This window comes from Eulemur rufifrons, chromosome 16, assembly GCF_041146395.1.
Source record: "Eulemur rufifrons isolate Redbay chromosome 16, OSU_ERuf_1, whole genome shotgun sequence".
Taxonomy (NCBI): Eukaryota; Metazoa; Chordata; class Mammalia; order Primates; family Lemuridae; genus Eulemur; species Eulemur rufifrons.
This window is the reverse complement of record NC_090998.1, coordinates 2,553,935-2,579,292: the sequence shown is the minus strand read 5'-3', so window position 1 is coordinate 2,579,292 and position 25,358 is coordinate 2,553,935. Positions and strand designations below refer to the sequence as shown.

General features: G+C 54.3%; 1 protein-coding gene across 1 annotated transcript; it reads right to left on the bottom strand.

The window, feature by feature from the left end:
- Window positions 1-2,107: 2,107 nt before the first annotated feature.
- IL17RA (interleukin 17 receptor A) lies at window positions 2,108-25,358 on the bottom strand. Its single transcript, XM_069489588.1, has 12 exons — window positions 25,079-25,358; window positions 15,786-15,810; window positions 14,945-15,091; window positions 14,008-14,120; window positions 12,233-12,359; window positions 10,700-10,747; window positions 10,449-10,612; window positions 9,672-9,755; window positions 9,330-9,414; window positions 8,271-8,372; window positions 6,351-6,392; window positions 2,108-5,756 (listed from the first exon to the last, which is right to left on the bottom strand). The coding sequence occupies exons 1-12, from the start codon at window positions 25,214-25,216 to the stop codon at window positions 4,255-4,257; spliced, it is 2,577 nt and encodes an 858-aa protein (XP_069345689.1). The 5' UTR covers window positions 25,217-25,358; the 3' UTR covers window positions 2,108-4,254.

Genomic DNA, 25,358 nt, shown 5'->3' with positions numbered 1-25,358 from the left:
GCAAGGCATGGCACCATCAGACAGAGGTATTGATCGTCATGTTAATGCAAGGCATGGCACCATCAGACAGAGGTATTGATCGTCATGTTAATGCAAGGCATGGCACCATCATACAGAGGTATTGATCGTCATGTTAATGCAAGGCATGGCACCATCATACAGAGGTATTGATCGTCATGTTAATGCAAGGCATGGCACCATCATACAGAGGTATTGATCGTCATGTTAATGTAAGGCATGGCACCATGATACAGAGGTATTGATCGTCATGTTAATGCAAGGCATGGCACCATGATACAGAGGTATTGATCGTCATGTTAATGCAAGGCATGGCACCATGATACAGAGGTATTGATCATCATGTTAATGCAAGGCATGGCACCATCAGACAGAGGTATTGATCGTCATGTTAATGCAAGGCATGGCACCATCATACAGAGGTATTGATCATCATGTTAATGCAAGGCATGGCACCATCAGACAGAGTTATTAATGGCCCAAGGGGCTACTTACTCCCTGTGGACTCTAGGTGACAGGGTTGGGCAAGACTCTTCACACCATGAGAGAGGACTCCGTGTTCCTCTAACAGGCAGGACTGGCTCACCAGGCTGAGGCTGTCTCAGTCACCTAAATGGACAGGATGCGTGTGGGGACCCAGTGCCAGCATCTGGGTGAGGCAATGGGCGTGGAGCACTTTGGAGAGGCTGAAGCAAGGAGAGAGACCTGGATGCCATTTCAGAGTGATGTGCAAGGCCACGCGTGGGAAGCAGTGGGCACACCAATTGACAGCGTATGCCATGGGTTTGGGGGCAATTGCTCTACCTTATATTCTAGAATGTATAATCTATAGAAGCGTATTGTTGCCGTTTTTCCACACCGAGCACATTCAGTCAACACATTTACTGGGCTCCTACTATATGCCAAGTATTGGCGCACACACCACTCTTATGATCTGAGGCAGGAAACACCAGACAGAGCAGGGCACAGCAGCAGGGGAGGCTGCTCCGCCCCAGAATCAGGCCAGGTGCTTCCCTTTGCTAAGAGGCAGAGACCCAAGGAGCCTGCGGACTTCTTTCAAGAGGCAGCAGTGTGTCCCGGAAGCCAGTGGACCCAGCCAGAGGGCGGCTGGCGTGAATTGAGCAGCAGGTGGACGCAGGACACCGCCTCAGTGCTTCTATGGACAGGTCACCCCCTGCCCCCAGGACCCCAGGACGTAGAAACTCCCGCCACAGCCACTTCAGAGAAGAGCAAGAGATCTAGGGACAGTGATTAATTAAAGTCACTGTGGGCCAGGATCCCAAGCTGTCTCCTCTTTGCAGGGAACCCCCCGCCCGACACACCTGACTTGTGAGACACGAGCCCAGGCTGGGACGGCAGCCCTGCAGCTCGCCCTGGCTGGGACCCTCCCGGGCTACTCCTGTCCTGCCCCGCCGGGAGGCCTTCTCGGGAGGCGCTAGGGCACAGCAGGGCCTGGCGTGCCCTTTGTTTATTGAGGGCAGAGTCCCAATGCCATGTAGTGTCAACCGCCCACTGCATTGCTGAGTGCATCTTCTCTCTTACACCCTATTTAAGCTTCAAGGATAAGCAGGAAGTAAGTAAATCCATCACACCTTGCATTCAGAGATCTCAGCTCAAACTGCTGAATGGGTGTTTCGGGAACTGAATAAAACCCTCTTTAGAACCTGACCACCTCTGAGGACCTTCCTAAGCAGAAAAGAGAAATTGGTTTTGAACCAAAGCACTGTATCAAGCAATGTCCACATCACCATCTAATTATTCCTCCTGTCTAAAAAAATCTAGGAATAAGACAGTGGGCAGGAAAAGTCATGGAACTGCATGTGGGAGGGGGTGCTTGGCCGTGTGTGAGGCTGCAGTGGCTGCCGGGCACGGGCAGAGGCTCTGCTGCAGGTTTTGTGGACTGGGGTGCTCCCTGCCCCGGGGCCACCTCTGCTGCACTCTTTCCAGGAGAGGGGCTAGAGGTGGCAGAGTGATAGTGTTGAGGGCATCTGTTCTTGGAGGGGTGCTTCTCGGTGCAACAGGGTCTTATTAGCCGTGGTTCAGAATAACGAAAAATACATGTTAAGTCTGGCTTTATTTATACTCGCTCTCAAGGCTCTTGGCGTTTGGCTGACAGCAGACACATTCAGCTGACCGAATTCCCAGCACTGACTGTGAGCAGAGACCAGCCTGAGCCTGAGGACTCCAGGGGAGGCGGTGGCACCGTGAGGAGGAACAGGGATGACATTAAGCCAAGACACCCTGGAGAAGTTTATGGTGCCATTTCTAGAGGACGTGTCCAGAAGAGGCAAATGCACGAAGAGGGAAAGTTAGGGGTGGTGACGAAGGGGAGCTGGGTTTCTTTCAGGGGTAATGAAATGATCTAAATTTGTGCTGGTTGCTGAGCTTTGTGACTACACTAAGTCACTGAATTGTACAGATCAGATCAATTGTGAATTGAATGGTATGTGGATTGTATCTCAATAAAGCTGTTAGAAAAAAAAGCAGCCATCTTGGAGATAAAGGGGACACAGAGGACAACACCAATTGGGGACATTCACTGGGATGGCCTCAAAGGCCAGCAGAGCTAGAATTCAAGGAGAGAGAAACGGGATTGAAGTGAAGGAGTGCTCCAGGGCACCAGGACCACAGTGGCTTGGGTCCATTTTGCTGCCAGGCAGGGCCTTGGCTCCAGCGAGGGAAGAGTCCACCACGGTATTCTGCACTCCGGTCACGGAGTAAGTGCTTATCGGAAGCTGGGGCAATGTCACAGAAAGCTTGGCAGGTGTCCACACCCAGTGACGCTCCCCTCCAGGATAACTGAAGACAGATGGGGCCTGAGGCTGGTGGCTGGGAAGCCTTGGTTCCTCTTCTCCTTTGCCTGGTCCTTCACTGCTGCCGGGCTGAGCACGCGCCATGCACCATCTGGGACGTGGAGCCTTGGTGGCTCTGCTGCCACCAGGCTAAATCTCACTGCAGGAAACAACTCGACAAATAGGCACTTCCTCATCTACAGTAGTATCCGACCCAAAGTAAGTACTAGAAATTCTTACCAGAGTTAACATTTATGCTTTCTTTTATTGAAATCTCCCCTTTGCGCACACGTATGTACGTGCGCACGTATGTACGTGCACACACACCACGGCCCCCTCTGCATTCCCGTCATCTCCTCCCGGAAGACTGCGAGCGCGGCTCAGGACGCAGGCATGGGAGCGGAGACGCGCAGTTCCGGGGTCTGTGGCTGCAGTGTGCTCTTCAGGACCCCTCAACAGGCAGAAGCCTTCAGCGTACCCCAAGAAGGCACTTCAGCAACAATTCCTTCAAACACTGGGCCTCAGAGTCTCTCCTCAAACGTCGTGAGACCGTGAAGAACAGACCGGCACACTGTCCCCCCGCAAGGTCTGCCCAGACCTCCACTCCCCTCCCACCCGCTGTGGGCCCGCAGCTGTCATCCCTCCGTCTCTCTGTCCTTGGACGCCAGCGCTTCCCGAGCTCAGGGGGGCTGCAGACCCTTCGCCACGGCTCTCCCGCTGACTGACTGCCAAAACACGAGCTCAGGATGTCACATTCGTCTCCCTGCTGGATGCGGCTGGGTTTCGCTTCGCACATTTCTATCCTGTCCCCTCCGGGGGTGTCTGGCCCTCGGCTGTGTCCCCTGCTGGGCGACAGCCCATCACAGGAAAGGAGTCCCAGGCCTTCGGGCTGACGTCCCAGCTCCCACTCTGGCTACCCTCCACCCCCCCTTCCACTCCAGCCACCTGATGCTCCGCCCCGTTCACCCCCAACACTGACCCCGCGCCTAGGCAACACGCCTCTCCTCTAGCTCAGACGTCACCTCCTCCAGGAACCTCTCCCCGGGCCAGGTGCCTTTCCTGTGTATCTTCTCACTGGGTGTGAGGCTCTTTGGGGCCAGGGCCATGCCCTGTGCAAATTATCTTTGAATCCCAAATGCCCAGCACGTAGCAGGTGCAAAATAAATGCTGAATGAATGAATAAGCAAATGACAGAGACTCGAGGTCACTCTGCCATTAGCTCCAGGAAACGGGCTGTGAGTTCCTGTGGGGACGGACGATAACCAGATGGCCACAGAATGGAAAGTTAGGGGGTGCCTAGGGGTGAGTCAACATGTCTACAATCGCAAGCACACGCTTCACACACACACACATAGACGCACAGACATGTACACACAAACACACACACACACGTACACCCACATGCACACACACCCCTCTCTCGACGCCGGGGACGCGGTAGCCCCTAGAAGGGGGCCTGCTCTGGCACAACTGGCCTCTCTGACCCCACCCTGTCCCAGCCAGCGTTCTTCTGTAGCTCTTGGAAGAGCAGTTGTCGCTGCAGGCTCCTCAAGCTCTCCAGGTCCTCCAGAGAGAGCAGCTTGGCCGACTCCCCCAGGCCCTCCTCCTCCCCCTTCTCTTCCTCCTCCTCCTCCTCCTCCTCCTCCTCCTCCATTTCCCTGAGTCCGTCGGGGGGCTGTGGGGAGCTCCGAGAGATGTAGCCCTGGTCAGACTGCACTGACTGCCGCTGCTCCTCCTCGCAGGGCGTGTAGGGGTCTTGCTGGAGGAGTGAGAGCATCAAGCCTTCTAGCTGCTCTCGCATCTCACTCGGGAGGGGCTCAGGAGACGCCAGCAGGACGCTGCAGCCAGGCGGGCCCCCTGAGTCTCCGGGCAGGAAGAGCACACTGTTCTGCCGAGGGCCACAGCCCCTCAGCAGCGGGTGGGCCTCGCCTTCCTCCAGCACAGCCAGCCGGCTGGCCGTGCTGCCCCCACCAGCGAGAGGCACGGGCTCCGCGGCCTGAGCCGGAGGGACCTTCTCAGCTGGGAGTACCGTGGTTTGCAGGGGCTGGGCCGCCGGCTGCCCCTCTGGCGGCAGCTGAGGCTCCAGCTTCCACACTCCTCCTCCTTCCTCGCTGAGGAGCACGCTCACCGCCAGCCCGTCCGTGGAGGCAGGCTCCCGCACCACGGGCCTCTGCCGGACGATGCCCGCTCCTGGCGGCAGCAGTGGCTCTTCAAACACCTCTTCATCCAGGGACGGGAGGTCCTGGTCATCCGCTGAGCACAGGTTCTCGTGCTCAAACCAGTCGGGGTACCGGGCCTGCCACTCCCGGAACCGCTCCACGGCCTCCCTGAGCTGCCAGCCACTGGGGCTGTGCAGGTAGTTTTTGCCTGTGAGCTCCCCGACACGGTGCATGCGGCCAGGCTCGAACATCTCCAGGTCCTGGATCCGGAAGTACACCTCCTCGAACCTGTCCATGAGGGCGTACCTGGAAGTGATGTTGAAGAGGTCGGGGACGTCGTCCTCGCTGCTGATGCCGCTGAAGTAGCAGATGATGTAGGTGCCGAAGCAGGCCGGCTTTCTGAAGTCCGGCAGGATCATGTTCATGGCCGCCGTGAACAGGTCCCCAGCGGGCTTCCTGCGGTCACACCGCAGCTGGACGGCGGGCTCCTCCCAGCCAAGGATAGCCTGCCACTTGGCCTGGGTACCTCGGGAGCACAGGATGATGATTTTGGAGCTGCTCTCCACCATTTCCTGCTTCTGGCGGCCTACCCAGGTCATGACCCCCACCTCCGAGATGACCTGTTCCTCCAGCAGGTCGAGGGCTACTTCAGTGCCACAGACGGTGAGCAGGAACTGGGCGAATTTTAGGACGACATCCACATAGAGAGGGTGGTCGGCTGAGTAGACGATCCAGACCTTCCTTGGCTTCAGGGGCGGGGGGCTCAGGTCAGCTGCAGGCAGGACATCTACGGAAACAAGGGCACATGTGTGCTGACCCTCCGGCCACAGGCCGAGGGTGGCGTCCCCTGCTGGCCAGCCTGGCAGGGGCCTGGACCGAATACTGAGCTTGGCTCTTAGACCAAGGCCCACAACGGAGGCCTTTGGAACAAGCCAGATGTTGCTGTTTCACCTTGCTTTGGCTGCCTGAAAAAATCCCAGTCTGGTGCCTTGTGAGAAAAAGAATCTCTCTCTCACACAGCCCTATCCAGTCTTTAGTCTGGACTTTAATCAAAACGAGAAAAGAGGCACAAAGGCCTGCCTGTGGAATAGAAACGTCTGCTCCAGGGAGGACCTCTTTTCACAAAATATGGTTCTTACCTTCCTTTCCTCGTCTGAGTGCTTAAAACGATGGCACCCAGGCCTTGCTACTGGGGGCTCCCTGCAGGCCTTCTGAGTCGGGTACGGGAAGTGGAAGTCCTAACGTGGGGTCTCTTGAAGGGACCCGGGAGTCAGATTGCAGAGGGCGACCCACTCACTCACCCCAGGAGAGCCCTCCACACCTTTCAACACACACACACACACACACGCATGCGTGCACACGCAATCCAGGAAATACTTACCCGTGTGTTTGGTGTCATTACTGTATTTCTCATGATGAGACCCTGAAAGGAAAAGAAGTACATTGGAGTGGCTCTTTGGGAAGAGAAATGGGGACCGGCCGCAGGGTGTCGGCGGGGGTGCTGCCTGCCCTGACAAAGCACGACATTAAGGGCAGGCCCCGAGCCAGCAGTGGCTGGACGCGCCCGGGCCACTGTGGGCTGTGGGTGGTCGCACGGCGTGGGCCTGGCTCTGCCCTGTGAGCCGCATGATCGGAGAAGGTCACTGGCCTCAGAAACTCAGTTGCTTCCTCCATAAAGCGGGTCTGTGTTTCATCTCAGTTTAATGGGTACTAAATGAGATCCGGTATGTGAAGTGCCTGGCGTGTCATACAAGCTCGGCTGGGGTCACAATTATTACTGTGTAGCACTGACCCAGCTAGGACCCCCAGAGTGGTGCTGGGGGCCTGCATCCTGGTCCCCCATTAGCGTCCTGGTCTCCCTGGCCCCCCCCCCAGTTTGGCCAGCCCAGCAGACGCCACGTGAGGGGACACCCTTCCCCGTAAGTGTCCCTTCGGGGAGTATCTTACCACACTCCTTTCCAGAAGCCGCCCCCACTCAGCCCACTTACAACATTTCCTCCCGGTATTTCTGAGGTCAGGAAGGGGAACCCACATACTTAAGCAATTGTTCCCCTCAAGATGTGATAACAGTGCAGGAGTTAACTCCTCAGTGACAGCATGGACTGCCGAAATCCACAGGTGGCCACGCCAGAGGTTTAGAACCTTAATTTCATTCCTCACTCTCGGACCCTTTCCCAGAACTGTCAGAAGACAGGTAACTAGCGAGGTTTCCCCTTCCCTGCACCCCATGCAGGGACACCCCAGAAGGGTCAGGCGCACGACAGCAGAAATGAAACAAAAGCCCCAACCTCCACGGAGAGGTTACCGGAGGATGCTCTGGAGGAGGGGCCTCCCGTGGGTCTGCTCGCGCCGGGTGGCTTCTTTCTACCGCACGGTAATTACCAGTGATTAAGACTGAACCCTGAAGGGCCTTGGCGAGTGTGGAAACAGCTTCCCAGAAGATTGAAGGGGCAGCGTAGGGTCGTGGAGGGGCAGGGCAGGGCCGAGCCCCCGCCCGCGTTCTCCCTGCTTGGCACTCACCGCAGAGGCCGCAGGAGGGAGGGGCTGGATTTACCAATCCCTGCCGGCCAGCACCCCCTCGGCCAGCACCCCTCACCACAGCCGGGAGGGAGGCGTCGGGGTTGCACTTGTACAGAAAGGAAAACGAAACCTATGTATGGCTTTTTACACAACCGGCCTGCGACTGCAGGCTGGTGAGGGGGCAGGGATCTGCTCCCCTGCTTCTGGTCCGAGCCCCGGCCTTCTCTGTCACACCAAGCTGTCCCTCCCTGTTCTCCCCGGCCCAGACGTGCGCGCTGGGGCTGCAGGACGGGCTGCTCGGCTGCTCCGCCTGCCTGGCTGAGCACCGCCGATGCAGGGCAACTCCACTCTGACTCCTCCTGGCCTGCTGATTTTAACAAACATAACTGTGGCTACCAGACAGTGGTACACATCACGTGCCAGGGTCTAAGCTCAGAATTCACGGCATTATTTCACTTAATCCTTACGATACTTCACAACGCGAGTATCATTATTTTTCCATCACCATTTTACGAGAGGAAGCCGACGCTCAGGACCCAGGTGGTCTGTCCAGGTGCCAAGTGTGGAGCTGGTGCTCAGGCCCAGGTCAGCCCTAGGCGCCAGTTTCTTGATAACTAAGGCCGAGGCAAGGCAGAAGGCAGGTGACGTAACCTGAGATTGAAGGGCCAGCACTGAAGATGCCCCTGAGCACAGGCTTCCGGAGAGCACCAGCTGGAGGCCGGAGAGGGGGTGCCGTGGGGAGAAGGGAGCGCCTGCGGGCAGCCCGGACCCTGCCTCTTACCGGACAGCCGCCAAGTCATGCAGAGGATGAACAGGATGACAGAGCCCACCAGCAGGAGGGAGACGCCGGTGATGAAGCCGTACACCCACAGGGGCGGGTACTCTGTGCGAGCAGAACAGCGAGAGTGACGTGGCGGGGGCTGCTCTGCTTCCCGTGCTCCCCAGCCCCTGGGCTCTGTCCTCTCTGGCCCGCGCAGCCACACGCCTGCCCGTTTGCCCCCTCTGGGCTGGCCTTGTCTGCCTGGCTCAGTCAGGGGCTTCTCATGTGGCCCCCGCGGAAAGTCCCCTGAGGACCTGCAGCGCCGTGGGAAGATCCGAGCTTACCTGCAGCCACGTCTGCAGTGAGAAAGAGAGAAGGGAAATGAGACTCTTAATTATCAGCAGTCATCAGGAAGCCACCGCTGACAAGCCTGGGGGCCTTAACGACCCTGGCCCCACTCCAGGCACTTTAGATCCTGGCTACACTTAATGAAACCATCTACACGAGCCACCTCTAGCTGCTGCTGTAAAAAGAGACGCCTCACCCCCTCTGTGGGAGGCCAGGGTTCTCTTCCAGCCCAGTGTCACATCTGCTGCGCTCTGACCGGTGTGCAGCAGTGGCCTCCCGTGAAGCGGGGCACATGGCTGCTGACGGAGATGCTGGCCTGTGAACTGCTGAGTGTCGAGGCTGCAGCTCAGACCCCAGGGCTCTGCCTCGTCCTTGGTGTGTGATCTTGGACAAGTCATTTAATAGCTATGAACGTTACTCACACTCTGTGCGGATGTTAAAATGCTCTGTTCAGTACATGGTGCACGGACAGAACTCTATGAAAACATCTACCCCGTGGTGCAGTCAAGGAAGTAGAGGACCAGAAAGGTTACATACTTTGCCCAAGGCTGCACAGCTAATGAAAGCCAGTCAGGACTCCAACCCAAGGGGGCACAGTCAAAGCCCCCCTGGAGGAGCTCCATGCTACATCCGACTCTCCACCCTGTGTCCCCGCGAGCCGGGTCAGGATTCAGCTCAGACCTCCACCCACTCTCGCCCCCGCATGGCCCAGGAGAGCCACATTCCTCCTACCTAGAGTCTCCGGGACGTCCGGGCAGGGAACCGTCACGGAGTGGCGGAGGCAGTCGTTGAGACAGCTGTTGAAGAAGGGCTGGATCTGCGGGGCGGAGAAGGGGCGGAGAAGGGAGGGCTGCAAGGGTGCCGAGACCCCCGTGCTTTCTGTCCAGCAGAGGTGATTTGAGAGTAATGGGCCCCGGGTGGTGGTTAGGCCAGACCCCCCATCAGCAAGAGGGCGTCGAAGGACTCCTGCCTTGTGCGCTCGAGGCCACGAGCTGCCCTCCCTTCTTTCCTCGCCCGCCTGGCAGGGGTGCCCAGCGGCGCTCGCTCCCACACCTGCCCACACCACTCACCCACCTGCACGCGGTGGTGGCAGCACCAGTTGGAGTTGTGGACAGTGAGCGTGACGTTGGATCGCTGCTGGAAGTCCTCGCGTCTGGGCTGGAGAGAGAGGGGATGGGGAAGGCCGGCTGGTTAGGAACCTGCTGCGGCAGCACCAGGAAGCGGTGAGAACTCTCTGCGGTCCAGGGAGCTCCCTGGGAAGGCCAGAGGGAGACGTGCTCCTCAGGTTTCCGTTCCAGGAAAAAACTCCATTTCTGCAAGGCGGCTGGTTTGTTGCTAATTCATGAGCACATCTAGGAACTGATGTTCCCGCTTTGCTTTGGGGCCGGGAATCAGGGCACAGATGTGCGTTCACACCCAGCAGCCGCACAGACCAGCACGGCACGTTTCCGGCACTAACCTGGCTTTGTCTTATTTCCTTATCTTTAGTTCTCCTTTGTCTTAATTCCCGCATTTCTTTCTTTTTTTTAAACCCTCAAATCCTTCCTGGGATAAAGTAGAATAAACACGGCAAAACAAAAAGGGAACAGGGGAAAGGGTGGGGGAGGGAAGGACAGAAAGGACCGAGTCACGGGCAGGACGGGTTGGCTCCCGTCTCAGCTACAGCGCTGACCGTGAAGTCGCCAACTGTGCGCCCACAGGGAAGAAAAGGGCAAGGTGGCTCACGGTCGCCGCCGAGGGAGCTGGCATCGAGCCCCGAGCGGCCCGGCCCTGGCAGGACCAGCAGAGGAGACGTGGCCTCGGAGGGGCGGCCTGAGCTGTGCGAGGGGGGCCGGGAAGCGGCAGCGTTACCGCAGCTACGTGCTGGACGTGCTCAAAGCAGACGTGGTCCTCGGCGCGGGGGAAGCTGCTCAGCAGGAGCTGGTAGCGGGCAGGCTCGTGCCACAGGGCGAAGCCCACACGCAGCTGGTGCACCTCCGAGGCCTCCACGGTGACGTTGGGCTCCCACAGGCTGCCTGCCACGGGCACAGACGCAGGTGGGGTGTGAGGAGGGGCGTGTGCGTGTGCACCCAGGGCGAGCCTCCCCCGCCAGCCACACCCACCTGAGTTCACACAGGGCGTGGTGACCTTCATCCTGGGGTCCTCGCAGCCTGCCGACCCAGAAAGAACAAGTGAAGCCTTCACTTTAGGAAGTTTGTTCTTCCAGATTCCTCACACTGGGGACCGTTCAAAGGGGGCCCCTTCAAAGAGAGCTCTAGGCCTGGACAGCTGCCACTGGCCAGAGGCCCCCAGGACTGGGGGCTGGCCAGGTGGGCCCGTCCTCTCGCAGGGAGCCTCCTGATTCTAGCGTGCTCCTGCTGGGCCTGCTCTGGGTGACCGAAGATTCTTGGTCCCCTGCAGGCCCTTCTCTTGCCACCTACAGCTGCTTCTCTCCAGAGCGGCCTCTGCGGGCTGAGCAGCACTGTGGTGCCCCAGGGCAGGGACCCTCAGACTTCCTGGTGACCACCGTCAGGTTTCTGGGTGGAGCCAGAGTCTGCATTCTGACAAGCGCCCAGGCCATCTGCTGACGCTGCTGGCCCAGGGACCACAGCTGAGGCCCACTGCTCCAGTCACCTTCTTGGTCCTCCTCCAAACTGCCTTGACTGCAGTTATTTGTATTTTGGCTTCAGAAGACACATGACAGGTGTGAATCACCATGGAGGGGCAGGGACAGTCAGTCAGTCTATTTTAGGAACAGGGGGGAGAACAGGGGAGATTTACTCATCCAACAAGCACTTAGCACCTACTGTGTGCCAGGCGCTGTTCTAGGCACTGAAGGTACAGTGGTGAATAACACAAAGTCCCGTCCTCTGGAGACTACACTCCGATCGCAGAGACCAATAAAAGCAAATGAGTAGCACACGTCATGCAGAAATCAAGCAGGGTAAACAGTGTGTGCACACGCTGCGCAGGGTGCTCCAGGGACGAAGGGCGCCACCATCCTGAACAAGCACTTCCTGACCACCTGCCATCCCGAGGTTCTGGAGATGACACAGATGGCTAGAAGACCCGGACCTCGTCCTCAAGCAGGCTGGGGCTCCAGGCGCGGCCGCCTCTGAACAATGAGAAGCCCAGGCAATGGCTACGACTCTGGAGGACTGAGGGCGAGCAGGGCACACACCACACGGCGCCTGAGAGAAGCCTGGCAGAGAACCAGTGGGGAGCACGGATGTCACCGTGGGACGGGTGTTGGATGAATGCAGGCAGGAGGTGGCGCAGAAAGAGAAGGACGAGCGACAGAAGCTGAGACAGGCTGAGAGCAGGGGCTGCGACTCTTCTATGAGTGGCTTGTCTTCCTGGTATTTTCTAGGTAGAAAGGGCACTTCTCTAGACAGAGAGAGGGACTCTGGTTCCCATAAAACTCCTGGGATTTGGGCTAATACACACTGTTGTGCCAACAGAGAATGGGCTCTGCCTTCAGGGAGCAGAGCTGCAGCCGCACACCAGTCCCCGGCATCTGTCTGTTCTGTGGGTGTCACGGGCTGGCAGTGGCAGTCACTGTCTCCCCGAGCAGGAAGGCTGATGTCTCAGCCACCTGCTGCTTTCTGCTCACAGAGCCCGGTGGGGAAGGGACTGTCTTGGGAGGATGTTCTTACCAGGCACGAGGAGGTTTCTGGACTGGTGGTTTGGGTCCCCATCAGGGATTGGCTTGGGCAGGTGGTGAACGGTCACCTCGTACTCCTGGCCAGGGTCTACCACAAAGTGGCTGAAGGTGAAACGCCACTGAAGGGAGGGAAGGGACGTTGGCAGGTTACACACGCACCTCTCTCACCTACTGGCTACCAAACATTCATTCAAAACAAGAATAAAACCACAACAAACCTAAAACCAGGGGCACCAGTTATCTTTGTTCTTTGTTTTCTTTTCTTTTTTTTTTTTTTTTTTTGAGACAGAGTCTCACTTTGTTGCCCGGGCTAGAGTGAGTGCCGTGGCGTCAGCCTAGCTCACAGCAACCTCAAACTCCTGGGCTTAAGCGATCCTACTGCCTCAGCCTCCCGAGTGGCTGGGACTACAGACATGCACCACCATGCCCGGCTAATTTTTTCTCTATATATTTTTAGTTGGCCATATAATTTCTTTCTATTTTTAGTAGAGACGGGGTCTCGCTCTTGCTCAGGCTGGTCTCGAACTCTTGACCTCGAGCGATCCACCCGCCTCGGCCTCCCAGAGTGCTAGGATTACAGGCGTGAGCCACCGCGCCCGGCCTGTTCTTTGTTTTCTCTGGTCTTTTCTGCCTATTTTAAAAAACCTGGATCTGGCCTCATCAGCAGATAGTGTCATAACACAAAAGACTTTGGGGACTGGAAAGCATCCTCCCCCACCATCGGCCCCCTCAAATTCCAGAAGGACGGGTGTGAGGGAGCCGGGCCAGGGTGGCCTGGCACACAGGAGGCAGCTAAGAACCACTGGTTACGTGATTTTTCCTCCTTTTAAATGGGAAAGCCAGGGATCTCTTCAGAACGTTCTGGACCAAAAAGGTACAGAGGGCAAGCTAGAGACCCCCACGCACTCTGGGCCCGCAGGCACCTTGGTGGCACAGACAACACATTTGTGCGGGGTTACTGTCTGGGTGGCGGGGATTCTCGACGTAGACTCCGACCCCCATCCTGACCGCCCAGGTGAGGGCCTGGCGTCCTTTGCTTCTGAGCAGATCTAGGCACCTGGTTCCAACCGTCCACACAGCTGTCAGGTGTGGGGTCCTGACCTACCACTGGAGAGGGCTCTGCTTTGCTGCTTGTGCTTGAGGACCATCTAACTTGTCTTAAAGCAGGTCTAAGCCAGTAGTTTTCAAACTACAGTTTGCATTGGAATCACCTGCAGGCTGTTCAACACGCTGGGCCCCACCCTCCGAGTTTCTGGTTCAGGAAGTCTGGGGGAGGCCTGGGGACATGCATTTCTGACAAGCTCCCAGGCCATGCTGAGGTGCTGGTCCGGAGACACGCTGTGAGCAAGAGCCCTGAGCAGCACGGTGCGGCTGGACTGTGGCAGGACCCTCCCGCTGCATCCCGCCCACGGCGTCCTCTGGCCGGGGTGGGCTTTTCTTCCAGGAGGTAGACCCCAGCTAAACCCAAGGGACACACAGAGGGGCCGGGGGTGGGGCTGTGGAAGCTGTCTTCTAATTCAACTGCCTGTAAGAGCAAGGGCAGGGGAAAGTGGGAGGGGAAGCGGAGGGCGTGCCAGCAAGTCGCCCCAGCACTGCCGGCAGCAGACCTAGCCCTTCGCCCGGGGGCGGCCGTTTTGAGTTCCTCGCGCTCTCCCAGCACCTTCGGGTCTCTCTCTACCACTCTAAATCAGGGTGTGAATTTGGGGACAAGAAGTCTGCAGTGGTGTCATCAGAGGAAGGAGATCTACTCGGGAGCTGTATTCTTACCCGCCTGTGGTGGTGCCTCAGTTTAGACAGAAACTCAAACTTGACACACAGAAGTTCGTTGGTGTTCAGCTGCAGGATCGACAGCTCTGCACCCTCGAGGTACAGGATGCTGGCTGGAGGTCAGAGGGAGGAGAGGAGACAGAGATGGGATCACCGAGGCACACCACGGGGCGGGCGTGTCACTTCCCCTTCGGTGACGCTTGCTCTCTCCTAATCTGCCCCGTCTTACCTAACTCTCCACTGTTCCTTTCAGCTCCCTCTTGGGCCGCAGCCCACTGCCTGTAGACAGTTCCTTCCCAGCTGGGAAAGGACACGTGACGCTTCACACTGGGCTACACGCGAGGCCTTGTCAGTCTGCGGCCAGGGCGCTGGCAACAGGGCGGAACACAGCCAGCGCCACCGTCCCGGGCAGGCTGCAGCGGCGGCAGCGGGCACGCGGGCCGGGACCGTCACGGAGAACCTCCCCGTGCCCCGTTCACAGACCTTCCATCAGCCCCAATCTTCCCAAGTCTGTGGTACAAACTTTCCAGCCCTCAAGAGGCGTGGGAATGTTGTAAAAAGTGCTGGCCCCTAAATCAAGGGAACAAGCAGGCTGGCAAATGTGTGACCATTTTTTGAGTAAATTTTTGGTGCTACAGTCATAAAATTAACCACTTGGCCTTTTTCTTTCCAGACTGGTAAAACTTTTAGGCTGAAGGAAGGCCTTTCATGAAGGATGGTATGAGGAGCAGATAGCGCTGTGGGCTAATATCTAAAACACTGAAAAAGGATTAACTCAGGAAACGATGGATTCTCCCAGCACTCAATTTGGGCCCTCGTGTCCGAGCACAGGACTGGGAGCCCAATTCTGAGCCTGAATGGGGGGCCGAGGGTCTGGGCTGTGGCCTCTCCTGGCGGTGGGGAGACTCCCCCGGCACCCTGCTGGCGGCCCACTCACCATCTGTCTGCAGCATCCACTCCACGTGAACCACAGGCAACAGGTCTCCGTGCTGCGTGTGGGTGAAGTGCAGCTGGATTTGGACGTCTTTTGGGGACGAGGGGGTCAGGTTTCGAGGGTGGATCCAGCTGTCATCCAAGCAGGTACCTGGCAGCCAGGAAACAGCAGCAGTCAGCGACTTGCGCTGAGGCCCTAAGATGCCCCAGCAGCGGGTCCAGAGAGCCAGACCGTGAGCAGCTGAGGGCCTGCCAGCTCGTGACCGTTAGCCGGGTCCTCAGCGTCACCGCCCTGCTGCCTCTTTCCTAACGCGCGGAGGGTGCGGTCACGGCAAAGCTCCTGCGTCTGAAGGGGGTTCCAGGAGACAACACAAAGTGCCGACTTGGTTTTGAGATAAAGCAGTGGTTGGAAAGGGGGCACGGAAGGGCTGGGGGCGTGTAGGAGTTGCTTTATTTTTACACATTGGGGGTCCCCAATTAGCAAAGGCACCTAAAATATGCACCGCCTCCTTGAATTAGAACAAAACAAAGTCAACACCACAGATGTCTCTTGCTTTCCAGTGGCAAGCTGCGGTCAGTCAAACTGTACTGCGGACACGTGAGGGAGCACCCCAGAGAATACTTTCAGAATCCAAACGACAGTTGTTTCCCGTTTCCCATTTCCCAGCTTCTGCATGAGCAGGCACAGGTGCACACAGCCAAGACTCTACGGGCCCCTCCTGCTGCTGTGCTCACAGCCCAAGCCCAGACCTGGAGGGGCGTGGCACGGCTCTGTCACATGTCAGCACGAGGCTGCCGCTTTACTGACCGGGTGACAACAAGGAGAGGAAAGAAGGATGACTTACTGTTCTTGACTGTGCAGTTCAGCCCCTAGGGAAAAAAAGAGGTGGCGATTACCGCTGGGAAGGAACTTCAGTTCACACACCAATCGTCAAGAATGAACTTGCACAGCCCCCCTTCTCGCTTGGGGGGCCTTTCCCCTTTCTGCCCAGTCCAGGGCAAACAGGGTGAGGCGTGGGTGTAGCAGAAGGCAAAGTGGAACTGGCATTTTATGAGTGACTCTTACGAGCCGAGAACCTTACAGCTTTAAAAGACACGGAGCGGGTTCTCTTGGGTGCCTTAGGGAAAGGGCCCTGAATCTCTTGCGGTTTCCAATCTTTGGTCTGGACAACAACGCTGCAAGAGGTGGTGTGGGGGGACAAAAACTATAGCTCCTATTACAGATAAGTTATGGAAAATTCACTGAGTCCCTACCATCCTTCCCTAGGGAAAATGTGCTGGATCCCGTTCTGGCTGATTTCTATAAATTATTTCACTAATCCTCACAACACACTTACGACGAAGTATTATCCTTAGCCCCATTTTATAGATGAAGAAACCAAAGCACCAGTATCACCTTGCCTCCCACCTGGGCAATGTATGTTAACTTTCTAACCCAGAGGAGATCTGGAAGGTCACATCTGGAAGCCCCGATGACAAACATTATTAGGGAAATGCAATCGTTAGGCTGAAGTTTTGCTGACCTACTTTGGGACACACATCCCTCTCAGGGCTTGAGTCCCCTCACCAAGCCTCAATTGCTTCCACTGTAAAATCAAAATAATCATAGTACCAACTTCACAGCGTTGTTGAGAAGTAGACGACACAAATATAAATCAAGATTTGGGGCAGGGCGTGGGCTGGTGCTGACAGTGGCGTGCGGACCGGGAGCTTTCACCTTTTACTTCTAATGTATCTGTGTTTTAAAAACTTACAATCAACGGAAAGTATTTAGTCCAACAATGCAGTCTCCGGCACTGGTAGGCGGCTCGCCAGAAGCCCAAGGAGAATCGTTATGAGCAATTGTGTTGGCAGCTGTGCTCGAATAACCATCTCAGTGCCCGGAAAATGAGACAGTGTCTGGCGTCTGGCACGTAATGGCTGCTCTTTAATTAGGGCTCCCCTCCTTCTGGGCTTGGCACACAGTGAGCACTCAATACATGGACGTTACTACCATGAGCGGTGACCTCCACACGTTCAGACGTGGCAGTGCAGCAGGGAGGGCCGAGGACAGCGCTCAGGCTCACGTGTTGCCAGTCCTCCAACTGGTGAAAGGGGCAAGCATGTCCCGGGGAGGGGGGGGGGAGGGGGCGGGGAAGAAAGCCATCGAGGCAGGCCAGAAACACGACTTCAAGGCCAAGAAAGGAATTTGGCATCTGCGTGTGAGCAGGGTCGGGGTTGGCACCCACCTCTCTCTCTCTCACATCCTGGAGCCGGCTCCAGGATCGACTCTGAGCGTGCCACTGTATCTGCATCCTGCCTTTTTGAGACACTAGTTCATACGCCCTTGGGGTCCAAACTTGCTGCTCCTGGTGATTAATTCTCCCCTACTGGGTCCAGGCCAGCTTCACAGACCCCTGAGGAGCTCCTCATGTGTTGTGTCCAGCAACAAAATCGATCTAGCTGCCTCTGCTCACTCTATAAATGCCACTCTATTTTCTGAATGGAGAGGAGATTAACTCCCATGAACTTCTCCTTTCTCCTCCCACTTGGAACTCCTGGGACTGGGGCACAGAGGGCAAGAAACTGGTTCCTGCATCCTGACATGGGGAGCTCTTCTAGAAAAGGCAAACAGACACTGCATTTGGGGTATCTCCCTATAATCCACTGGTAGCTACTCAAAATAACACTGCCTGTGACTGATGGAAACAGCTTGGTGTGTCACCATGGAATACTGAGCTTCCCCTCTTTTGCTGTAGCATCGAATGTTCAATAGGGAATGGCTGAATAAAGTCAGATCCAGTTTAAATCTAATTGTCCACCAAACTGGGAATGGTTGAACAGACTGCTATCTACTATGGAATATTTTGATGTGGAACAGTGGTGAAGATGTGTTGATGAATGAGGAAAATGAGTTGGAAGGAATTTTTTATAGTATGATCCCATTTTCTATGGAAACAAGTCATGAAAAAACCTCCCAGTATATTTATATATGTTTGGTGATTGTATGAGCGCAGAACATATGGACAGATATACACCAGGTGTTAACACGCTGGTTACTGGGGATAAAGGGGTGGAAGAAGAGGAGATGGAGAGAGGGAAAATATGAGAAAACAGGTTTAAACAAAATAGAAAACCATGCACATAAGTGAAATATAGAATAAAAAATTCCATTAGAGATCATAGCATGTTGACCATGTACACATATTATCTTTTCCCTTTCTCTGAACAATATGAAATCATAGCAAAGGGAAAATTTTTATAAATTCTCAAGGACAAAGAGGCAACCTCAGCAGACAACAAATGTGAACAAATATTTAAAAGTCAGCGTGGCTTCCTTTCCACCTCAGGCCCAGCAGGTACCCTCTGGCTCCCACAAAGAAGGCTGGCGAGAAGACGGGCCACTCTGCCACCAATGAGGTGGCAACTGCAAATAGGACATCAGCATTCACAAGCACATCCTTGCAGTGGGCTTCAGAAGCGAGCCCCTCGGGCACTCAGAGACTCCAACCTTTGCCACGAAGGACTCCAGATGTGCTCACTGACACCAGGCTCAACAGAGCAGCCCGGGCCAAAGGATTAAGGACTGTCCCATACCATGTCTGGGAGCAGTTGTCCAGAAAACGCAATGAGGATGAGGAGTCACCACACAAGTTCTATACTCTGGTTACCTATATACCTGTTACCTCTTTTAAAAATCTACACAGTCAGTGTCGATGAGAATGAGCTGATTGTCAGAATTATAAAACTGCAAAAACAAACAAACATCAAAGTGCAAGGAGAAGTGGAGAAACTTACATCCCTGCACAAGGGAGCTGCTGACAAGAAAGAAGTCAAAGCCTCATCAGAACCCTACACCAACCAGGTCTGAAGGCAGGGAGGGAGGGTAAGTGAAGGTCTACATACAGAATGCTGGGGACTTTTCTGTCTTTCCCTGCCCTGATCGCAGAATGCTGGCAGCCAGGCCTAGAGAAAAGAACTCTGGATTTCAATGCCCAGGGGTCACCCAACAGGCCAGCTTCACCATTAGCCTGACCTCCTATACAGTCAAGTCCAATGTTCGATAAACTCCAATCACATAGAGCACTTAATGAATTTTTAGGACTTTATTTATTTTTATTTTTTTAAGACAGGGTCTCACTCTGTTGTCCTAGCTAGAGTGCAGTGGTGTGATAATTACTCACTGCAGCCTCAAACTCCTGGGCTCAAGTGATCCTTCTGCTTCAGCCTCCTGAGTAGCTGGGACTACAGGTGAGCACCATCACACCCGGCTAATTTTTCTTTCCATATTTTGAAGAGATGGGGTCTCACTCTTGCTCAGGCTGGACTTGAACTACTGACCTCAAGCGATCCTCCTGCCTCAGTCTCCCAAAGTGCTAGGATTATAGGTGTGAGCCAAAGCACCCCACCTATTCTTGAAGTATTCTAAGGCAAGGAGTACCAGCTACTTGAGATGCCTTTTCTGTATGAAAAACAGATCAAAACAAAATTCTTAAACATGCTCCTGGAGGAAATAAGACAATGTTGAGAACAGAATAAAATTAAAACAAACAGATAAAATTATAATGGCCCCAAAGAGATGAGAAGCTACTGCATCCATAAGACTAGGACAGGATACTGTGGAAAAATGAGCAAGCATAGAATAAAAATCAACCTCGAAAATAAAAAATTCAATAGAAGGGTTGTGCTGTAAAATTGAGAAACAGAAATAGGAGAAAAAACATTAATATTACAGAGTCAATTTAGGAAATACAAAATATGATTAACTGGATTTCCAGAGATTAAAGAAGGGAAGAAATTATTTAAAAGAAAAAAAAAACCCTCTAGAACTGAAGGACACATATTGCCAAATTAAAAAGGTCCACTAAATGAATTGTACAACAAATGAAAACAAAAGACCCAGACCCAGGCCCAACATCATGAAACTATTGAAATACCCGGAATAAAAAGAAGATACTAAAAGTTTCCAGTGAGAAAAAAATAGGTGCCACACAAAGAGACAGGACACAAAATGGCACTGGTTCTCTTAGCATCTGTACTGTTTGCTAGAAGACAACAAAGCAATGCCTTCAAAAGTCTGAAGGAAAATTATCTTTAACCTAGAATTTTTATACCCAGCCAAATTATCCAAAAAAGTGCAAGGGTAGAATAAAGAGATTTTCAGACATGAAAAGACGTCAAATATATATATACACACACACACATATATAAAATCTCTATTATATATATGTCATGTATTATATACCTGTATCTATCCCTCATATACGTTCTTAGGAAATTGCAGGAGGATATGCTCCGGCAAATTGAAGGAGTAACTCCTGCAGAAGAAGACACAAGACACGGGACTTGGGAGATTTGACCATGGCAGGATGTCTGGTATGACAGTTGTATCACAGGTCTAGAGAGTTGTCAGTCCAGGTTGGGGTTGGAGAACACAGGGCTCCAGAAGGGAGTTCTCCAGGGGGGAGGGGAATGGAATTGATGGACTATGTGATAACTGGGAAAAAAATGTTATGAGAAGTCTAATACAAAAAACTAAGACTATTTAGGTGGGAAATTATGCAAGTGAAGAAGTAAAGCAATTACCTCTGGGGCAGGGGTGGGAGAAGGAAAGAAACTGTAACAGAAAAGAAGTATACTCAAAGCGCACATACTTGCCTTAGCAGTGAAGATTACTTATTATAATAATATAAATGCTGAATATTGATTTAGGTTTGTTTTTTTTAGAGATGGAATCTTGCTCTGTCACCTAGGCTGGAGTGCAGTGACATGATCATAGCTCATTGCAGCCTTGAACTCCTGGGCTCAAGCGATCCTCCTGCCTCAGCCTCCCAGGTAGCTGGGACTATAGGCATGCGCCACCATGTCTGGCTGCTGACTACTGATTTATCTAAAATTGTATATACCTATACTGGAAGATGGGGAGGAGAAGTGATGGGGGGAAGGTAATACAATTTTCATCTATTACAAGTCAATAGATAATGTCTAAAGCCAATAGATAACATCTAAAATTGACAGATCAAGGATTAACAATATAAGTACATTTAGAAATATGGAGATACATGTCAGAAGCAATAACTAAAGGAATTATAATTTTGGGAGCAGGGTTGGGTGGGGCAGGCATCTGTTGTTCTTTGTTTTAAACTTCTTAGTACCACTTTCAAAGGAGGATTACTAAACATTACTTGATGAGAATAAATTAAAAGATAGAAGTTTACCTAGGAGATAACTCCAGACAAATAAAAGAATTGAAAAGTGAGATAAACAAATGAAAACATTAATCTGCTTCGGGGAAAGAATAGTGAACATTTTTTCTTTATAATTTAATGTTATTATACAATAGACATTAACATAAAATTGTTAATAATGTAAAAAAGTTCATTCAGGATCTTCTTTGGATACCACTAAGATACATCCTGTTCTGTTGAACAACTTCATCTCCAACAGTCATCCCTAATTTATTTCAAACTGCCCATTCTTAAAAACAGCAGAGCAGGATCAGAATATTATTTAGGGCCGGGCGCGGTGGCTCACGCCTGTAATCCTAGCACTCTGGGAGGCCGAGGTGGGCGGATCGTTTGAGCTCAGGAGTTCGAGACCAGCCTGAGCAAGAGCGAGACCCCATCTCTACTAAAAATAGAAAGAAATTATATGGACAGCTAAAAATATATATAGAAAAAATTAGCCGGGCATGGTGGTGCATGCCTGTAGTCCCAACTACTCGGGAGGCTGAGACAGGAGGATCGCTTGAGCTCAGGAGTTTGAGGTTGCTGTGAGCTAGGCTGATGCCACGGCACTCACTCTAGCCTGGGCAACAGAGTGAGACTCTGTCTCAAAAAAAAAAAAAAAAAAAAAAAGAATATTATTTAGGAGCCACCTGCTTGTGACTCACATTATGTGAGGTGCCTTGCAGAAATCGGAGGAGGAGATTCATGACAATGAAGATGACAATGACAGCAGCCAATGTTTATTGAACTGCTCTTTTGTGCCAGGCATCACACTAAGCACTTTATACACACATCTCATTTAATCTGGACGAAAGTCCTAAGAGCTAAGCCCCCTTATCCCATTTGTACTGGCCACACTGAGTCACAAGGAGGTCAGCTGAGTGGCCCAAGTCCCATGGAGCCGACACCCAAACCTAGCAGTTTTGCTCCAGAACCCACACTCTTCATGGCTGCCATCCTGCCTCTCCAAATGAAAAAAGGGACACCTCAAACAGGCAGGCCACTCTATCCATAGTGGTGAAGATGAGAAGGAAGAAATGAAAGACTGTATTCAATTCTGTGCATTCAATAACAAAGCCTGATAAAGAAAGTGGGCCTTGAAGTTCCATGCATAGCCCTGCTCTGATCCTCAGCTCAGGTCAGAGGTCACTCACTAGCTTGTGACCTTGGGATGAAAGTGTGTATGTGAACCACTGGCACAGTGCCTGGTAGAAAGATCGCAACTTTGCATATTCTGGAAGAGTGGCATGGCTGACAGCAGCTTCTAGCAACCAGAAGATAAAAGGGTTAAACCAAACAGTTGCTCTACCACCACAAGTCAAAACCGCAAGTGCTCAGGAAAAAAGAATTTGTAATGAAACATACATCCTGTCTATAAATTGAATGTCAGCATTCACACTGACCAACTCCAAGTTGTTGCTGCCTTTCCTCTTGGGGATTCCTCCGGGTGGGCAGTCAGGGGAAACCTGCAAGAAAGTCCAGGCACGGGGAAGGGCCAGCCAAGAGATCACCCAGGGAAATGCAATTACCCATGTATTGATTTCTGTGGGGAAACCAGAGTCATCTGGGTTTTTAGGTGCCAAACCAAGGCAGTCAGATCCAGTGCTATGGCTGGTCTCAGCTTATTGCTGCTTTCCAAGCACAGCTAACTATTCTTTCCTTAATTCATAAATACTTGTGTTCTTTCATTCAACGTATGTTTATCAAGCTCCCACATCCGGTGCTTGTAGCACTGAGCCAGAAACACAACAGGCATGCAGATCCTCCCTGTCTTAGAACAGAGTCAGTGAAGGCTAAATCCAACCTGGTTCTCGGTAGACACATGTTCCGGTGGAGGCTCAATCAGAGAAGGCTCACCCAGTGCTGTCACTGTGGAAATAAGGAAACCCAGGCCCAGGCCGTCTCAACTGCCCAAGGCTGAAGAGATTGTAAGAGGTGAAGTTGGGATGCAAATCCGAGTCCTCAGAAGCCACCTTGGTGGCTTTCCCTCACTAGATCACTGTTGTGTCCACTAAAACACCAGGGAGCCAGAGAAATTGGACGAATGTGGTTCCTTTCTTTTTAAAAGGACTAGTCGATGGAGCCCAGAGATGGAGCCCAGAGCTGTTTGTCCGTGGAGATGAGTTGTCTGCAAGCCAGGTGTATTAGCAGCGAGTGAGATGAAGGAAGAGAACCAGAGACTGCAGACAGAGTTGGCCCCAAGCATCTCTCTCCAGCCCTCTCTGGAGCCAGGCTGTGCTCTTGACTTCCTGCTGCTTCCCGGTGCAATGGAAGTCAAAGCCCACTCACATGCCATGCCATGCCACAGTGGAGTCCCTATCTCCCTTTCTAGCACCTTTTCTCACTCTCCTGCTACACAGACCCTCCACTCTGACTGCACACCTTGCCCTGTCCTACCCAAGGACCTTGGCTCGGACCCTTTCCATCATCGGGAATGCTCTGCCAACCTCTGTCTTTGGGGCACCCACCATCCTTCAGGGCTGCCCAGATGTATTTTCCATGAAGGACAACCCAGCTGGAAGTGATTTTTCTTTTCCCTGGAATTCTGTACACTCACCAGTTGTGCAAAGAGCACTTGCTACAGGCTGCCTTGTGAGACAGTTCCCTGCCCTCAAGCCTTATTCCCTCCTAGATGACTTAGGGCCCTGGACATCAGGGGGCCAGGAGTATTTCTTCATAGTTCCAGTTCCAAGGATAACGCCTTGTATTTGGCAGGCACCTGACAAATGGCCACCAACACGCGAACACCGACTCGCAGCGTTAGAAGACCGTGACACAAAGTCTGCAGAAGGACTTGCTGAGCATGTGTCTCTGGGCTTTGCCCAACAGTGGAAGCCACAAGAACATTCCCAACATCATTCGCATTAAAAACATTTACCCCTCTGCTAAACATTTACCCCTTCACCCTCTTTTGGCAAATATTCCACAAAATCAGATAAGAGAAACACCCCGTGTTTCTCATTCTCCGACTCAGACTGAGCACACCCTAGCGCGGATGGAGGGCCGAGAAACCCGCAGGCGGCGGCAAGACAGGACCGCTCCGAGGGGGATGAGAGGAAACTGTCTTTGTCGAGAGGGGTGCCGTGATTTGTTTTTGTTTTTTTCCTCTCTTAAGATGGCCTGGCTCACTGCGAGGCTATTACATGACAGGCGGGTGTGTCACTTCCCGAGGGCGCAGCGGGGGTTACAACCTCGCGGTCCTCGGGCCGCACCAGCGCGTTCCCCGAGCCGGCTGGTGGCGGTGGGAAGGGCGGTGTCCGGAGAGTCATCCGCCCATCCGCTGGGCTTCGCCCCTCTGGGGAGGCGGCCCGCGGCCACCCTCGGCGCACTTTCCTTTACCGAAAGGTCGCGCCCAGTCTCACGGCGGCGGCCCCTGCGACCCCGCCGCGGGGTCGTCCTTCGGGGCCCCCACCTCCCGCACGGCCTCAGCGGGCTGGCGACCTCCTCCGGCGGCACCGAGGGCACCGGCTAGGGTAAGCCTCCGAGGACGGGGCCGTCTCCCGAGGTTGGCCGCGTCCCGCCAGGCAGCGCAGGGGGTTTGCAGAGCGCACGGCGTGGAGACAGGTCCGGCCCCGTCCTGGCTCCTCCCGAGGCCCCGTCCCCGCGCCGCGGTCTCCTTCCCCTAGCTCTGTGGCCCGGCGGAGGTGTCGCTCCCGCCTCCAACCCACGACGGCTGGCCAAGTTGTGCAACAAGCGCCGCGCGACCTTTTCCCCTCCAACTCCCTTTCCTCCCGCGACCACCCGCCGCTCCCACCGCGCCAAGCGTCCTCCCCAGCGCGCCGCGATCTCGTGTCCCAGCCCCGGAGCTCCCCGCAAACTCAGCGCAGACTTCCTGCCTCCGTAGTCCCGCGCCTCCCGCCCCTTCCGCGCTCGCCCCCGAGGCCGCAGCATCCTCGCGGTGGCGGCCACTGCACGGCCGTCGGGGGTCTCACCGGCTGGGAGCAGACGGGCGCCGGGTGGTCCAGCAGCCTCAGGGAGGCGTGGCCCGCGGCCAACGCGCTCAGGAGCAGGAGCAGCGGCCCCAGCGGGGGCCCCGGAACGCTGGGTGGCTGGCGGCGCGGAGCCCGCATGGCCCCGGCGCTGTCGCGAGGGCTCGCGGCCCGGCGTCGGGGCGCAGCGAGGGAGCGCCGGGGCTCGCCCTTCGGAGGCGAAGCGGGGTCTGCTCTACTCAGCCTGCTTCCGGCTTCCAGCGCCGGCGCGGGGGCGGGCCGG

What these genes read in the sequence shown, in the direction of transcription:
- IL17RA (XM_069489588.1), bottom strand. Translation starts at nt 25,216, where the DNA reads ATGCGGGCTCCGCGCCGCCAGCCACCCAGCGTTCCGGGGCCCCCGCTG. An exon ending in GAACTGCACAGTCAAGAACA is followed by an intron (nt 15,092 to 15,785) that starts GTAAGTCATCCT and finishes CCTGGCTGCCAG; the next exon opens with GTACCTGCTTGGATGACAGC. An exon ending in TAATGACACCAAACACACGG is followed by an intron (nt 5,757 to 6,350) that starts GTAAGTATTTCC and finishes TTGTTTCCGTAG; the next exon opens with ATGTCCTGCCTGCAGCTGAC.